Consider the following 19,102-nt stretch of genomic DNA (forward strand, 5'->3'; position numbering starts at 1 on the left):
TTCTAATACCACAACAGGGGGCAATAATTATTCTGCAAATTAGCATGTGCATGCAAGGTAGAAGGGGTAATGGTGGCTCAGCAGTTAGAGCACCGGGCTGTTGATGACTGGGGTGTGGGTTCGATACCCAGGCTCGGCAAGCTGCCACTGTTGGGCCCTTGAGCAAGGCCCTTCACCCTCTCTGCTTCCTGGGCGCCGCAACGATAGCTGCCCACCGTTCCGGGCATGTGAGTTCACTGTCACTGTGTGTTCGATCACTAGTGTGTGTGTGCACGCGTGTTCACTGCGCGGATGGGTTATAGGTGGAGGCCAAATTCCCTCTGTGTCCAACACTAATTATGAATATGGTGGTCTTGTCTTGTGTAGCTAACTAGTCCCTGATAAGTTAATCATATTTAAAAAACTGTACTGCATCCTACTGCGAGTGTAGTCACATGACTCCACCACATCCAGTCTGCAACATGGAAGCAACAGGGAGGGGAATTCAAACACTGAGGCAACTAAAGCAACTTATGCACAGTATATCAGATTATAATACTGCCTAGCAATAACCGCCCTTGATCCAGATGACACTAGCAAGAAATCATGGCTCGGACTGTATCAGGTGACTGAAGTTGTTCATTATAGAGGTTAGCTGATCCACCGTGGTGTGTGGATTGCTCTGTATCACTCCCTGGAGTTGTTCTTTCCCCCGTGGGGCACTACAGTTATGCGGTTGGGAGGCACTTGATGCACAAGTTCGTTCTCAATGCATCTTCACTACGGCGGCTCTAAAAGATCCAACAAATGTAGTGTGGTTCAGCATTACCTCAACTGAAAGCTGATCCACAACATCTCCAGTTTTTCAAACACATTCTCTGAAGTAGGAAAAGCAAGATGTTCAATCTGTATTAAAATCTTAAACTTCAGAGGGTCAAGACTCAATATACACAAAAAATATACAGTGGCATACAAACATACTGGGGCACTTGTAGTTCAAATGTGCTACTGTGAAAAGTAAGCATGTAAAAGATGACCTGATTTCCAAAAGGCACAAAGTTACTGATTAAACATTTAATATTTTAATTTTAACAACTTAAACAACTTTTCATTTCTAATCTTTTTTTTTTTTTTTTTTTTTTTTTACACAAGAAGCCGCCATCTTTTTATTTTCTGCTTTTTTACAGATGGTGTGATGTTTGCTTCCAGAATTTGCTGGTATTTAACTGAATTCATTCTTCCCTACACCAGTAAAACATTCGCTGTGCCACTGGCTGCAACACAAGTCAAAAGCATGGTCGATCCACCCCGTGCTCAACAGTCGGAGAGGTCATGTTTTCAGAATAAATCAGGCTTGTTTTGATGTTCTTCTTGAAAACTTCTGATGCTGGTTCTGATTTTATGGTGAGGATGCAGGAAAGATTTTCATCTGATGAATCTTCTATGAAGGTCATTCATATCTCACTCTCTCTCTTTTCCAGAACTCAACTTAGCCTCCACCCATCTTGTTAACCTCCATGTGTTTTATTACAATATGTACTGTAACTGGAAAAAAGCTACCTAAAAATAATCTGATGATCTGCTGTTTTGTGGGCATCATGTAATCATTATTCTAATGGAGTGCTAGCCAGCTGTTTAGAGGAGCCCATGTCTGAATTTATCAAGCTTTGACTATGAATGACTACGAGCGATCCATAGCCAGAACAAGCTAATCAAGCTTTAAGAACTTGGTAAAAGTTAAAAGCTTGCGGCTTTGGCATAATGATCCTTTAATTTTTTCGCATCATCTTCTATTGACTTTTTGACCAGGGTATTTGTACATGACATTATATATATATATATATATATATATATATATATATAAAAAATATAATGGACACAAAACTCACTCAAGGTGTAACATAAAAAAAAAAACAAGCAAACTTTACTTAATATCCTCAATTTTTAAAATTACAAGCGTCCTCTGCCCCAAAACAATAGACAAGTTCAATCTTATTTACAGCATAGATGATTCAGATATACAGTATTTATGGATGAACAAAATTACACTGTTTACTAAGCAACAACTGAGTTTCTGCAGTATTTGGGCAACTCTTCAGACTTGTTGAGTTCAGAGAGCTGCATCTGCAGATACCGCTCCCAAAACCAGGCAAATAAAAAGTAACATCGACCACAGTTTTAGTTACTTAAACATGTACCTCAAGACCAGGCGCAGGACACAGAAGACCTTATTTTACTTCCCTTGCCAATCAATGTGTGCCAGATCAGCATTCACTGATTAGTTAGTTGTGTTATGACTGGCCTAGAAACAGTGGTTGCAGTCTGTCTAGTCACACTACAGCACTTCAGAATAGCTTAGGCAGACGGGTGAACGCGCCGCCATATTGATTAAAGGTAGCATTTTCAAGTGAACTGAGGCACGCTGCCTAGTTTACACAGAAAAGCTCTCTGTCCAGTGCATATTTTGTGTATGCATGTAGCCCTTCCTTCATTTTGGATGACTAAAATGGTGTCAAACTAAGCTCAGTTGTTCTTTAGTAAGGAATGATCCCTCCTTGAATAATTCTCATTACAGCATATATTTTAAATTACTATAAATTTTACAATTCTATAGGTACAGTATATAAACAGTCAAAAAAAGTGCACTTGCAGAGGGAAAACAAACAAACAAAAAGAACCGAAGATCCACCACACATTACAGAGACATTATTTAAAAACACAGAGGCTGAAATGGACTCAACTGTGGAAGGTAATGAGGATGTGATTGGGGAGAGGGCAGGGCACTGTCCTGGCCATCACCTGAAACTGCCATATGCAGCCACACCCACAACAAGCCCGTCCGGCCATTCATCTAACCCAGCATTAACACCCCCTTCCAACTAGTCAACAAACTTGGTTTAATCATTCATGTTGGTCAGGAGGCCTTTATGAGGATGGTTTCCAGTCACCACACAGTGCACTGGTTCTCAGCTTATCACACAGTGCAAAAATTCAGCCTTCTTAATCTTTTGGGATGCACAATATACTACAAATATGTGGTTTTTCCAAGCATTCTCGAGGAACCGCACAAAAGCAATTGAACTACAGGAATCCACATCATGAATTGAGCTATCCATGTTCCGCCCACAACCGTGTACTTTTGTAGCAACTGGTTGGACAAGCTTTGTAAAATGCTTGAAACTAAAAGTCCATTTACCCAAATGAGGAAATAAATAGGATTTCATCCAAATTCCTTAATTAATATTCATTCATTTCAAAGGTCATTCATTTTGCACATATCCGAATGGTCACGCTGTTTGGGTGGTTAGGTTTTTGTTGTTGTTGTGTACAGAAAGCTAACTTTACAGCATTGCAGATTCATCACTGCTGTTTCCAAATGCGTAGTTTTAACTACTTACATCGTCCAGCTCAAAAGCATAGCGTTTTAAACTTGATCCTAACAAAATTGGCTAAAACTGCCATAATTAGATTCAATGAAACTTCAATACTCAGTAAAGCTTGTGCAACCAGTCAACAGTTGCTAGGCAGAGCATGGATCCATCAATTATGGTGCTACACTTTGGGGCCACATTACAGATTAGAGATACTGAACTGCAAGACAAGCGATCTCTTTTGCTGAGGATAAAACAGGAAATTAAAATCAGTCCATTTTGTGTCCAAGACACTCGAAGTCTTTTGCAATACTAATTGCAATACTAGTTACACAGCCAGCTACTTCAGATTATATTAATAGACCCTGGTCCATATGGAGGGAAGGCTAAGGAAGATGGCTTGTGCGGGTCATCATTAAGATAGCCTTTAGAGCCCAAACCGTGCTGGGGTTGCAGTGATTATTTGATATGCACCAGATAAGGTTGACTATGTCATTAAGGATGTCTCACCTTTGTGCTTCAAGTGCTTTTACCTAGAAATATCTCCCTTTAGGTGCTTAGTCAACATGGTAACTTACAGGGAATATGATCATTCAAGGCCTAAAATAGGGACGTAAATACACACACAGTGTTGACTGTATCTTATGAGCAACAGTTCCTCAAAGCCAGGGAACCGCTTGGGTATTCTTAGAAAACAGCAAATTTAACTTTCTCCAAAACTCTGATCTGTGCCAATAGCAGAACAAGACTAGACTTGCTTAAACCAGCCTCCCTATTGAATTTGCTTTCATTAATTAAGCAGAGGAAAACCCAAGCACACCTACAATTATTACTCATTTTAATCTTGGGATATGTTATAATTGACTAATAGATGTTAATTTGTTTTACGCCATTTTATATGAAACAGAAATGTTCCCATCTCCACTTCTAGATTTGTTTTTCCCAGTGCGCAGATATCAGACTGATGGTTGTTTACTCTACACAAACAATGCGAGTGTGATTGTGTATGTACATATGAAAAATCACAGGATAAGGTTAAATTTGCAAGATCCCTACAAAGCATCATACCCCTCCCTAGGCAACCAAGGCGGCAGTCTCACTAGCCAGTCACCTCTACTGATCACATCTTCCTGCCCCCACACAATTAATAAGGGGCACCTCTCCAAAGACCAGCAGCCCACTCCCTTGGGTCAGTGGGTGAAGGTTGCAGATGGACTTCATAAGAAACGATCCAGATGTGTCTGGGTGTGGAGGGTCGCCGTTGGGCAGAGGTGGTGGATTTAACCTGCAAACCCAGAGACACCTGGAGCAGAGCTGAGGGAGAGGAGACAAGAATTAGATGGAGGGAGAAATCCAAGTTTCCAAATCTGATAACTCTGTAAACCTTTACTGATCAGAAGGACCATGGCACAAAAACTGCAGTTTTTTTTTTTCTTTTTAGTAATGTCAAATAACACACTAACGTGTGTGTGCACTGTACCTCAACAGTCTCAATTAAAGCTCCTGAAGTGCTAAATTTATGATTCTATTAAAGTCTGGTTCTTGAAACAGTGTTTGAAGGTAGTGGGCTCACCTGAAGCAGGGGACGTTGGAATGTGGGGATTCGGGGAGAAGGGAGGGAATGGGGCTGACCCCTAGCAGTTACACTGCTGCTTGGTCTGTGCAGCAGATCCCCGCGGCTGCCTCAACTGCCTCAGAGATGCGTCCCCATATTGAATACCAGAGCCCATTCGTTCAGGATCCAGTTCACCTACACATGTGCAAACATTTATACATTAGGAAAACACTTTCAAAACCAGACAACAATCAATACAGATACTAAAGAGATACTAAAGGAGACAATCATATAACAGAATGAACAAAGAACAAAACAGAACTTGCGGTAAAAGGTCTATAATCCAAAGAGGTACGTTATAAACATTCTGGACAGATCGGTTTGTAGCTGTTGATTTATTTCTCTTACCAGACTCGATCTTGTTGAGAATTGTGCGTGCACATTTGAGAAAGGCCTCCTCCACATTCTCCCCAGTTAAAGCACTCGTCTCCAAAAACATCAACTCTACAGTGGAATAGCAAAGGGGAAAAGTGTCAGTCAAATAAAAGACAGTACAGAGAGAAGAGGTCTATCTGACCGATATTTGTACAGTACAACAAGTACAACTGGTAACATACTGATTAAATACTTTAACCATAATTAATGCTGCCTTATATTCTTCATGACCCAATCCCTGTCTTGATGATTTACAATACTATAGAGATTAGCTATAACCCCAAATCAGATTTTTGTGAATGGGCTCTGGTATCCAGAATGATGACTCGTCTCTGAGGCAGTTGAGGCAGCCGCGGGAGTCTGCTGCACAGACCAGGCAGCAGTGTAACTGCTAGGATAGCCCCATTCCCTCCCGTTTCCCCCGAATCCCTACATCTAGTATTAAACAAAAACCACCAACAAATTGCATAAAACCTTTTTTTTTTTTTTGAATACAACTCAGAATTTAAACTCGTCTGCAATCAATCTTTACATATAAACTATTAATTAAAAATTGCATGTTTTTGAGAATCGATGCAGTATTGCAAAACATAATATCACAATATCACATGATCACAGATATATCTGAATTTCTTTCACTCCTATCCTTCTTTATTGAATAATAGAGAGGAGTGTATTGAACCTGAACATTCTGGAGTGATAAATATCCAGGACCAGGATTGTCTCCTCCCTTTCAAAAGGCTAAATAAATGACCAAAACAAGTTTACAAATGAATAATCAGTTATAGAAAGTTTTTGTGCATTTTCCCTGATGTACCTCAGCCTTGCTGTACCTTTACTGCAAACTAAAATGTTGTTTTACTCTGCTGAAACGAAATATCCACACCGCTGACACTTTGTACTCTACAGTGTCAGAGTGATTACACAGCAGTTCATTCACAAGAAAAACATTTCCACAGCTGTAATTATTAATAATAATAATAATCACGCTTTATTTGCATGTACACGCACATCAAAATCCCATTCCCTCCAACTACCTAACCAAGGTTGTAAGTGCATCCATTAGATTTAGTTAGATTTGTGTAGCTAAATGGTGCAGAATCAGGAAAATCACAATGAATCTGAATGGTGTTTATGGGTGCTCACCATTCTCTTGGGCAAATCGAGATGCCTCCAGGAAGGTGACCTCACGGTCAGCATCCAAATCCTTTTTGTTCCCACATAGGATGATGACAATATTGGGGCTGGCCAGTGTCCGTGCGTCAGTCAGCCAGTTAGTCAGAGCATTGTAGGTCTCTCGACTGAGAAGTACACAGACATAACAAAATGAGTCATTCTGCCAATACCACATTCTGACATTTCTGTTCCCAGCTTTCTACATGAGGCAAAATCCAAACAAACAATTTCCCTTCCATTCCCCTCGCTCTATCTCGCGCTCTCTCTCTTTATGGAACTATACTGTAATTTACTCCATGTTCAATTAAGTATTGCATCAAGTGAGGCAGAAAAACATGAGATACACACCGGACGTCCCACACTTTTAGAAAGCAAGTGGGACTGGAACTTTCTTGGGAGTGAAGACAACTGCACAGATGCTTTATGTAATTAATACCCAAAAGGGTTGGACAACTAGTTGTGTTCACTACTGTCGTTCATAGTTAGTGCGGAACTGTGGCTTTGCTATTGGGACTCAGATTATACATGGACTAAAAGATTAAGAGACCCTATTGTTAATAAAAAAAAAAGAAAAGCAATTAAGTAATACGTGAGTAATTTCACACTATACATCTGTCTGCATAAATCACCCCTCACCATGGAAACCATGAGCCTATGCTGAGAAATAAGAGACTGTTTTTCTTAAAGCTCTTTACGGATTGTGGTGCAGGCTTGGGCTGCAGCTGTTAACACACACACACACACACACACACACACACACACACACACACACACACACACACACACACACACACACACACACACACACACACACACACACACACACACACACACACACACACACTTTCTTTATTGTACTACCCCTCAAAACATATACATAATCCATCACAGGAGTTTCTCCTCTCCTTTACCCTTCCACTCAGTTTATGCTCAGAGCCCAGTCAATGCACTATCTAATAGACTAGACCTCTTCTGGGCTACTGCCTGCCTGAAGATGACATTTTATTACAGCCCTGTCGCTCTATATCAGGCCATTCCCTCCATCTCCATTACCATGACAGCGCCATGGCAACCCGGGGCTTATCAAATAAAACACTACAGCCGCCCTCCACTTACGTTACTGCCGCAGAAGTGAACAGCTGGGTCTATCTGCTATATCTCAATCGTTGAAAGACATTTGCATCTACAGATCCCGTACATGCTAGTGATCAGTTATTCAATAAAATACAAGACTTATTCAAAAAACACAATATTTTATGAATTAAAATATTAACATTGTGTTTGTGTGCAGACATGAATTTCCTTAATAGTTGCAAAGCTCTAACAAAATAATGCCCAGAAATTTAAAGTGCTAGAATTTCTATCCAACTTAAAAACATATGAGTGTGGATGTAAATAAAAGAGATGCTCTGAAGAGGAGTGATGTACCAGGGACTAAAACCATGACTAAGCTCAAGCCTATTGGCTCCAATTCAGGAAAACTAGAGCTAAATGTAAAAGTGACTTCTGATAGTTCCCTCATACCTTGTTATGTCATACACAAGAAGCGCCCCAGCTGCTCCACGGTAGTAGCTTCGAGTCACTGACCTATGACACATCACAAAAAGGTACCATTATGTAAGTACAAACAGTTGACTTCACCCTTATTAGAGCAACCAAACACATGCGATTACCTGAAGCGTTCCTGCCCTGCTGTGTCCCAGATCTGCAGTTTGACCGTTTTGCCACCAACGTTAACGACTCTGGAGCCAAATTCCACACCAATAGTGTGATTGGAGTCTTGTTTGACTGTAAAAATCATACAATCACATTGCATAGATTAGTTTACATGTCTTTAAGTTAAGTTTTTAAGTCATCAAGTTATATGTTCTTATTTATATAGAATTAATTTAAGGCCCCATTTAAAATAATTCTTTTGCCAAATATGATAACAAAAGAAGGTCAGTGGCTGTTTGTGGACCATGCTAACTGGCCCATACAAAACTGTTGAGCCAGGTTTATCCATTTCAGCATTTTTATTTATTTTTACTTTAATTTATTCCATCATTTAGATGAATAAAGGGCTGTTTGCTATGATCAGTTTAAAAGTTTCTGCATTATACATGTCAGCAGAGGATTTTCTATGCTCCCTGACAGTGCACTTTTCACTAACCCTTTTCAGATGATCTCTCTTTAAGAGCCTAATTCACATTTCAAAAGCATTCAAAAGTACTGTTCCTTCAAAGAGCTTTTACAGACAAGGCCTTTCTCTCATGCTGCTGACACTTATGGGAATTAAAGGTCATTATTTCATTGAAGAAGCAGAGTGTGAGAATTTGTATGTAGAGGAAAGCACTGGTAAGCCCTTACACTTGTTCTCGATGAACTGGTGAAGAAGGCAGGATTTTCCAGTCCCCGCACTGCCAATCACAAGGAACTTGAACAGGAAATCTGAAACCATGAGAGAGAGAGAGCGAGAGAGATATCAGAGAAGGGGGAAAGACAGAGTGAAGAGATGAGAACTCGCGGGGGGGTGTGTGAAGTGCTCGAAGCCCCTCTTCATTCAATCTCCATCCAGTTTATTACCTAAGGATAGGTCTTCAACCCTCCTACCTTCATTATGTACGTTTTTTTCACTTTTTCCTCAGAGGTCTGATACTTCACATGGCAACCTTACTCCACAGTCCAAATAGCCACAGTGTCAAAAATCATGGTTCTTTACTGATACACCATATCGGAAAGTCTGGCTACTCCACAGCAATTTTATCAACATGCTCAGGAAGTAAAATTACTGGGAAAAGAAATCTGACCAAAGCACATGATTTTCTGTTTGGCTTAAATAAAAATCATAAATGTATTTTAAAGTTGATTTAGCTACACATCACCAACAAGGCAACAGGCATTATTTATTTATTTATTTATTGTTTCAGTCAATCACCATTAGGTGAGAGTTGGCATTTCGCTCCCAGGCTCCCACTACAGTTGGGAAGTGTAATTCACGTCTGGCAGCGTTTTAAATAAGGTGGATTTAAAGAAACAAAGTTCAGGCCATCTAAAGAGACAGTCCATGAAGTTTTACAAATGTCCAGCACAATGATACGTTGCCATGGTTATGTGGTATCTAGCCCCGCCCTCCATCTGTATTCGTAATCAGCTGATTAACAAGTGGGGAGGGGCATGTGTATGTTTACTGCACAGATGGGTTAAATTCTATCCGTGTCCAACACAAATAGTGAATATGGCCGTCTTGCCTCAAAAACACTGATCAGCCCATCTCAAACATTCAGTATTCCAAGTTATACGGTCTATATTTTAACCAGCATCTTCTCCTCCTTATCTTACCTATACCTAACCTTTAGTGGATGCTTCTTCTCCATCTGCAGCACATAACTGATAATTACAGATGACCGTTAAGATACTTTTCCTGTACTTGATGACTAGATCATACATATTCTCTGTTCCTTCCTAAATACTGGAAATGCATTTAAATAATTGTCCAAATGGATGCTAAAAATCCAATTAAGAAGAATTAGTTTTAAAAAAATACAACAGTATCTTTAAAAAAGCGGTGGTTCTGTGTCATCATTTTAAAGAACCCTGTTGGCACTCTCATGTTTAGGAGTGTGTGTTCCTAGGTTTCTTCTGGAAGCGGACTAGTAATTAGCTTTGAAAGCTTTGACTGATGGTACAACAACAGATAAACAAGTCAAGGTAGATCAGTGTGGTTCTCAACAATAGCACCACAATACCGTGTAGGCTACAAAAACAGCTTGTGTGCTTTGGGAAGTGCTCTGGTCTGATGAAACTGGCAGTTTCATTAGAGACTGGTGGTGTGACCGAAACAGATGAAGAGTGGTAATTAAAAAAGCAGAACACAAAAGCAAGAAGCTGACACTCCTTTGGGTGAAGAGCTGCTGGAAATTTGTCACAGCAATCCAGACTCCAGATCGCTAAATAACACCTTCAGTCTGTCACATATTGTCACAGCGCCAAACAATACACACACACACACACACACACACACACACACACACACACACACACACACACACACACTACAACGAGCAGCAAATGACATCATCATGGTTGTATGCTAAAGGGGCATGCAGATGTGCAGGCAGACCGAAACTGATCTTGACCCCTCCCACGCAGCTGAGCACAGGGTCGAGGTGTCGACTTGCCTGAGCACAGCGGTCAGAAAAAGTCCTTTATACTGAGGGAGGCGTGATTTATGTGCGTAGGGCAAGCAATCGCTTGACCACAATGCTCTGAACACAAGCGGGATTCATTCCAGAAGCGGATGTGGCCAGCAGCGCTTTAAACGAACAGGATTCAGGATGGGCATGGGCAGCATAATACTGGAATAATGAAAGGAGATTGAGACTTCCAGGCAAATGTACTCTGAACCACCACTATTAAACAAAGACTAGGCCGGCCATCATTTTAATATATGGTATAGCATTGCAGAACTAATTGCAATTACCAATATTATTGTCATTTAAAGATAATTTTATGCCACTGATATATATATATATATATATATAAAGGTAAAGGTGCACGTATTTGTCACTGTACAGCGTACAGCGAAATGTGTCCTCCGCATTTAACCCATCTGGTAGTGAACACACACTCACACACACACACACGTGTTAGGGGCAGTGAGTACAGACACACACCCAGAGCGGTGGGCAGCCAACTCCAGCGCCCTGGGAGCAGAGAGGGTAAAGGGCCTTGCTCAAGGGCCCAACAGTGGCAGCTTGCCGAGCCCGGGAATCGAACCCACAACCCTGTTATCGATATCCCGGTGCTCTAACCGCTGAGCCACCACTGCCACTATTATTAGCATAATAATACAATAACACTAACTAAGTTAATAAAATTTACTTTATTTAATAATGGTTTAAGAACTGTATGTTGTTTGATTAATGGCTGATTAATGGCTGCATCTCTTCGACTTTATGGAGAGTTGCATTATCTAGGAGCATGCATCATTTTGCGCAGTCACGTTTACTAACGGTGCAATGGTACACATATTCGTACAAAGATTCGGGACAGTTACTTTTTTTTAATAATACACTGTATTCGCCATTAGGGTAAATAAAGTAATTTTAAAAGCATGTGTGCCACCCGGAAACCTTAAGCTATAAGCCATTAGATTTGCATGATGGAAAGAAAAAAGGAATAAAAAGCTTTAGCTCTACTCCCGTCTCCTTGCAATCTGAGGGGAGTATCCTCGAGCTAACCCCTACTAGACCTTTCCCCTACCTCTTATAGGGTTAGCCCCACCCCTGCATCACCTGAGCTGAATCATTCCACTCTGCAGGCGTGTTGCTGTCCTATAAGAGTGGATTTAAAAACAAGGGTAAATAAAATCATATCTCAAGGCATTAATGTGTGATATTACCAGGTGTTTTAATACAGGGCACACATTTCCTAGCCAGTCCTGCTCTGTTTTCTGTGACCTAGGTTAGCGACATCACCCCTTTCATGAGCTACCCATGGACCCTCCGGCATGATCATGACTGAGTTCCCTGTGCTCTGCCTCCCTTTTGCTGAGTCTAGTAGGAAACAGACAGGTGAGTTTTACAGGTAGGTGTTCAGGTAAATAACACACTCACACTTACATGTCTCTATACTGTGTGAAAAGTCGATAATGTCATTACTGTAATGTCAATACTGCCAAGTATTTCATTTTGTTAGGCGATGTATCGCCCAACAGGGCTGTAAATTAAACGTTTATTAACTATTTTTTAGAATGTAGTCACGTACATCATCAGATCTTACAACTTACATTTATGGCATTTAGCAGACCATCCAGAGCGACTTACAAGGTAACCCGTATTACAGAGGTGGGTCAGTGTAGTGTTAGGAGTCTTGCCCAAGGACTCTTATTGGTGTCAGTCACCCAGTTGATGTCAGTCACCCAGTCACCCAGCCACCCAGCCCGGGAATCGAACCCCAGTCTCCCACATGGTGTGGTAGCTCAGTGGCGGGTAGTGGTGTTAGCTGTTGCGCCACACCAACCACCAGAAAATGCACAAGTGCCAGTTCAGCAGAAAAGTTTTTCACTGTTTACAAGTACATACCCAGTAATATTTTCACACAGGAAATAAAGCTAATCAGATTAATTATACTTACCACACTTCATGAACTGTGTGCTAGGCAAGCTCATTAAGCCAACACCCTCGCTATAACCAAAGAACTCCACATACCGCATGTTACGTGTTGTATGTTCATGTGTACTCTGACAACAAAACGTCAAGCTTTCCTCCATGGAAAATGAAACTGAGCTATTGTAATCACACCCTGCTTCATTAACTCTGGTCTACCTTATCATTTAGTGTTGAGTTTTGAGAGATGGACAATTTTATTACAACTATATCATAACTATATTATAACTATATGCGTTTATCGTGCTGGTAAACAGGTAATAAAGGAATTACTGAATAAAAAGTATTTCCTCAGCTACTGGGGGGGGGGGGGGGGGGGGGGGCAGGTTACCTAAATAAACATCACTCCAGTAGTTATCAGGTTCTACCATGCATGCTCAACTATTTGCATCTTTATCAAAACCGGCACAACAGGGAGTGGAGTGTAAACCTTACCTTAAATCCAATCCCTGTTCTTTGTTTTTTAACACTTAATGAAAAGAATATGTGAAAGTGCTGGTCTCTCTTTTGATTTGGTCTAATCTGTTTTGATTGTTTGAACAACTTGTGTGCAACTAAAGGGGATTTCCAAACTTTCAGAGTAAAGCATCAGAACAAAGTATCGGAATGACTGTGTGTGTGCACACACACACATCAGACCTACTTAACCTGCATATGGCTGTTCACCACAGGATGCAAGTAAGGCATGCAGGTCCGACAAACGACTTGGTTATCGAAAGAGTTTTCTTACATACACTACATGTCCAAATGTTAGTGGACACATCTTTTAATGAATGCATTCAGCTGCTTTAAGTTGCACCCATTGCGGGGGGGCGGGGGGGCGCGCACACACAATCACACACACACACACACACACACACACACACACACACACACACCAATAGCCCAGTGCTGTAACCGCTGAGCCACCTCTACCCCAAGATTACAAAAACAGACAGTTTAAAAGTATTAGTACTAAAAGCATTGCTGATAAAACAGTCTTCCAAAGTAGATTATCGTGATAAATGATTATTTTCTTTGAAACATACACCTTACAACTTCTGGAACATCCAGAATAATTACTCCTTAATATGTCTTTTATATGATCCTGGGGGTTATTCTGGAAGTGTAAAGAATTACAAAACAGCATGACACACACTATGACACCTAACTGTGTGGCAACAGCAATGCTACTAGCTTATGAAGTATTAGGTTATAAGAAGCACTAAACCGAACATTAGCATCATGGGACGACACAAACAGTGTACTTCCTATACCTGATTCCACATAGGCCTTATTAGTCCTAGATGTTGCAAAGTCAGCAAAGCTACATGTAAGTCTTGAAAGCTACATGTAAAACTAGCCAAAGATATCAATAGGCCAATTACAATTATTGTGCCTTTGAAAGACATACACTATTACCTATCTGGCTAAAGCTAAGCGAGAACGGAAGAAACAGAGCTCGATTTCAGTTGGGGGTGGGGGTGGGGGGGTATCTGCAACCTGAAACTGATATCCATATGAATATTTAATCATACTTTAGTGCAAATACATTAGGCAACAGATTAGACACAAGAAAGGCAAGAAAGAGGAAGAGAGACAACCTCTGTGGACTGAACAGTGACTTGTGTCATGTGATCTCACAGGTCTAAATTTAAGGTGGCTTAATGAGACAAACAGCTACATCCAATACAATCCCATAAATACAAACTTAACACCTGGAGAGAGCACTACTGCTTGTAGAATTAAGACATCCACCGGTCAGCTAGAACATTAGTACCTGGTGAAAGGGAAAAACGTCTACACTGGCATCTGTAGGGGGGGGGGGCATCTGTAGAGGGGGGGAGCGAGTGAACAATCATCTCCTGAAGGTGATGAAGGAGTTAAAAGCAGGACAAATGGGAAAACATAAGAATCTGAGCCACTTTCACAAGAGCCAAATTGTGATGGCCACACGACTGGGTCAGAGCATCTCCAATACATCAGGCAGGTCTTGTGGGTTTTATTTCCCCCTGGTATGCAGTGGTCAGTGCATATACTATTTCCTGTAAAGTTAATGTGTGACAATGCCAGTTACAAAACATTATATACATCTGATTTGCTTTGATTAATCAAAAGTGCTCCACGGAAGGACAATCTGTAAACTGGCTACTCGGTCATGGGCACCAGAGGCTCACTGACACACACGGAGGCGCCACCTCCCAACAGGAGTGCCAGACTTGGTGCCAGATACCACAGGACACCTTCAGAGGTCTTTTGGAGTCGTTGTCTCGACAGGTCAGAGGTGTTGTGCTGGCACAAGTGGGACCTAGATGATATTAGGCAGGTGGTGGTAATGTTATGAATGATCTGTGACCATCAAGTCAGCTCTAAATTCTAAAACCCAAACACCTGGAGGAACACTCAGGTGTGGTAAACAGATATTCCATGAGCTCATACTTGATCTTCACCATATCAGGGCTACAAATGCCTCAGTTGCGCAAACACCCGCATCCAACAACAGTTTCAACATGCTACAAGTGTCTTACATCAGTCGTGCGATTCAACATCCACAGAAACCCACATTCAAAGAAAAGCTTCTGGCTTGCTTTAAAACGTGTACGTGCCGTCATGAATGACTCGGAGAGGGCAAGAACCAGCAGTGTGAGAAAACCACCAGAGAACTGAGCGTGTTTCATTAGAAATGGCTCTGATGATCATGGTACTTCTCTGGCTGATGACCTAATGCTATATATGAGCTAATTTGCTAAGCTGGCTTACCTAGCTAGCTCCCTGCCTCTGCTAGTTACAAGCTAGCTTCCTAACAGCTGTTACACTGTAAACACTATTTGGACAAAAGTAAAGGGACACCTGCCTATTCATATTAATCGTTTCTTCTGAATCGAGGGTATTTAAAAATGAGTTCCCTCTGCTTTTGTTGAGTGACGTGTTCCTAATGTAAAGGAAAGGCATTCTCCTAGATTTTTGGCGCATAGCTGTGAGGATTTGATTGCATCCAGCGACAAGAAAGTTAGCTAGTTCGGTCAGTTTGTTTGGATGATCACCACTCCACCTCCTCCCCAACTCCTAAACTCATCCCAGAAGTATTGGATGGAGCAGCTCTACTGCTCCACTGCTCCACTGCTCACTGCTGGGGGGCTTAATACCCCTCCAGCCCACGCCTGGCATTAGGCATGGTGCCAATCCTCTCATGTGCATCTGCTCCAGAGAGTCCTATTTTAGTGCTAACAGCCTCTTCTCTACAGAGACTAGACAAAAAGCCGTGTGTGCAACTGAACATCTGGATCAGTAACGAGTGCAACTTCGAGTAGCTGAACGCATTCATTAGAAGGGCTGTCCACAAACATTTGGACATGTAGCTCATGTAATTAGCGTATAGCAGATTATAGTGCAACCGCACTGCGCAATTTTAAAAGGTAAAGATATAAAGACAACACAGTCTTCTACACCAACCAGACAGACTTCACACCAACCGCAATACAGCTAGATAGCTAAGGCTAGCTGACCTGGCTAGCGCTAGCTCTCCAACTTCCATCTTGGAACCGGATGCGAATCGCAGCCACAGACACCCTGAATCCCCCAGCAGCTCTGTCTCTACATGGGGGAAATGTCAGGTATACATAACCCCCTTCTGCTGTACACCTGGAGGCTGGGAGACCCAGCTGTCAACACCTCCAGCTTCTTACTGCTGTCAACAAGCTGCAGGCTAACAGTCCAACTAGCTAGCCTATCTGCATTAGCCCGCTAGCGAACTGCTAGGATGTGTAGCTAGCTCACATTACCGTATGTCTCTGACATGTCGACCCCGCTTTGGAAAGGCCTGGACTCAGCTGGACTCTGGCGATAATTTGGTGGTCTTCCCTCTCTAAGCAGTACTTTGTTATTACTTCGTTTCCACCGCCGTTAGCCAGCAGGCTAGCTACTTCCCTACCACCGCCACACCGCTCTGTTTTACGACTAGCGACGGTCGAATCAGGAACGAATCGTTCTTTTGAACCGATTCCTTTGGATCGGACTGAAGCTGACGTTTTTTTTAGCAGACTAACCATTTTTTAACGTATATTTAAGTAAGATTATATTTATATGTTCCAGTTTGTGCATATTTAAGTATAAGTGTATGTATTCGCCGTGAATATATACCCTTATTTAGGTTTTTTTTCAACACATACACATATGTAAATTAACTGAATATAATATATATTTTTTTGGAAAAATACACACATGTAATATACATAATAGGGTTACACTATATAAAATATTTATGTTATAAAAAAGTTATATATTTGTTATAAATAAATAAGCACATTTTCAACACGTCTTGGCCAAATAAGCCGATTTATGAAACCTGCTACCAAAACGTAGAAAAGAATGAAACAAGGCTTCATTGAACTGTTCCGGGACAGTTCTTGTACGTACACCTGGGAATAGAGTTGGCTTGACATGTGAATCAATGACTCACTGAATCCTTCTTTCGATTGAATGAGACGAACAGTCCTAAAGAATCGGTTCGTTTCCAACTGATCCGAACTTCACATCACGTCCAATCGGCGAGTGCGTGATCACGCAGTTTTAAAATGACAACGCCGAGCATTCAGTTCACTAGTTTCAAAACTTTACACCGAAAACTAACGACCAGCTAGTCTGTACTGGCTTTACACACTGTCCTTCTGTGAATGTTATCTAAAGCTTTGAATCAATTAACAGCTGTTTGTCACAGGCTCTTGATTGTCAGCTTTCTGCTTTCTTCTCTTCTTTTAAGAAATCTAAGCCAGTAGTACAGGATTGATTCTGGCACATCTTAAAGCAGATATACCAACCGGCACATGTAACAGCACCACATCCTAAAGCAGCCAGAACACCAACTGGCACATCCTAGAGGTGCATGGTGCAAGGTGCAGGTATGCATTTGACCCATCCGTGATAGTGAACACACACTCACACACACACACACAGCGGTGGGCAGCCAACTCCAGCAGCCAACACCAGCGCCCAACGGTTAGGTGCCTTGCTCAAGGGCACTTTAGCTGTGGGTTGATGGAGGATACACTCCACCCCCAATTCTTACCTGCTGGTAGCATTCAAACCGGTGACCTTCCGGTCTCAAGCCCACTTCTCTAACCATTTGACCAAGGCTGCCCCGGCAGGTTTGGTACACATCTGCCGCAGCAGCTGGCAACCATCATCAACCATCCCATCTTACATAGATGACACACCACCCAGCGCATCCTAAAGCAGCTGGCACCCCAACTGGCTGCTGTATGATGTGCTGGATCTCCAACTGCACATGCAAAAGCAGCCAGCAATCCAACCTGCAATCCATCATGTAAATCCAAGTCAGCCAGTTTACCAACTGGCATGGCACACAAAACAACACATCCAACCGGAATATCTTGAATCAGCCGACACACCAACAGGCATTTTTTAAAGTAGATGGCACACCGATCAGTAATCCAAGTTGACCTATATGATATGTCAGCTGTCACAACAACAGGAGGTGTACAAGGTACTGGCACACTAATCCCACATGCAAAAGCAGCCACCATACTGACCCACAATATGCTGTCACACCAAATGGCACACCTTACAAAAGCTGGTACACCCACCAGCAAATCCTTTTTCTTTGTGCAAAAATGATAAGGAAAAATGTTAAAAGATGCATCGAAATTGAAATTAAAAGCACACCTAACGCGTAAAACGGGCGCCTCAGACTAAAATCACAACAGCTGCAGAAAAAAATCAAACCCGTGATTACATCTCAGGTGTAAATTCATTGCAGTGTATTAATTAGATGAATGGATCTGGACCCTATCATCCTGACAGTTGCAGGCAACCTTTTTTGGCACACATTAGACCGGTCCACTAATGCTTCAGTTAGTTTTGCTTATTGAAACATACTTATCTAAATCTACATTCCTGCTGCTGTCAGACTGCACAACCAGCACTGCTCCCAGCGAACCACATACACACACACTTAACTACTCACACATTTTCATGTTCAGGCATTACTATGTGCAATATCCCCCCCCCCATGTGCAATTAAGAGTCTTTTGCTGTAAATAATTTTGTTATTGCTTTTTAAATTCTTATTTATATTGTGTATATAGTGTAAATTATTTATCTAAATTTTTGTTACTGAGTGTCTTGCTATCCCTTTCTGCTGTTACACTGAGAATTTCCCCACTGCGGGACTAATAAAGGACTATCTTATCTTATCTTATCTTATCTTATTTGTCTACTAAATCTACAATACACTCATAACGCCACAGTGCACTGAATCAAACACTGACACACACTCTCTATGCTTTATAGATGGCGTCATCAGCAGACTCTTGAGACTCTTAAAAGGAGTTTGTCTCATATCCATCTGAATCTGGCAGTTGTTCTTTACACTGTGCCAGTTTCAACAGTTTCATGTTGAATGGACCAACTCTGTGACAGCGACTTTATGTAAATTATGT

The 19,102-nt window shown here is 41.5% G+C and overlaps 1 protein-coding gene across 1 annotated transcript; it reads right to left on the reverse strand.

Annotated features, from left to right (window-relative positions):
- Positions 1 to 1,883: 1,883 nt before the first annotated feature.
- On the reverse strand, positions 1,884 to 16,611 carry rab4b (RAB4B, member RAS oncogene family). Its single transcript, XM_072691692.1, has 8 exons — positions 16,427 to 16,611; positions 8,866 to 8,946; positions 8,190 to 8,304; positions 8,041 to 8,103; positions 6,487 to 6,641; positions 5,314 to 5,409; positions 4,924 to 5,100; positions 1,884 to 4,664 (listed from the first exon to the last, which is right to left on the reverse strand). Exons 1-7 carry the CDS (start codon positions 16,440 to 16,442, stop codon positions 4,985 to 4,987), a joined length of 642 nt encoding a protein of 213 aa, XP_072547793.1. The 5' UTR covers positions 16,443 to 16,611; the 3' UTR covers positions 1,884 to 4,664; positions 4,924 to 4,984.
- Positions 16,612 to 19,102: the final 2,491 nt, after the last annotated feature.

Source organism: Salminus brasiliensis, chromosome 11 (genome assembly GCF_030463535.1).
Source record: "Salminus brasiliensis chromosome 11, fSalBra1.hap2, whole genome shotgun sequence".
Classification (NCBI taxonomy): domain Eukaryota; kingdom Metazoa; phylum Chordata; class Actinopteri; order Characiformes; family Bryconidae; genus Salminus; species Salminus brasiliensis.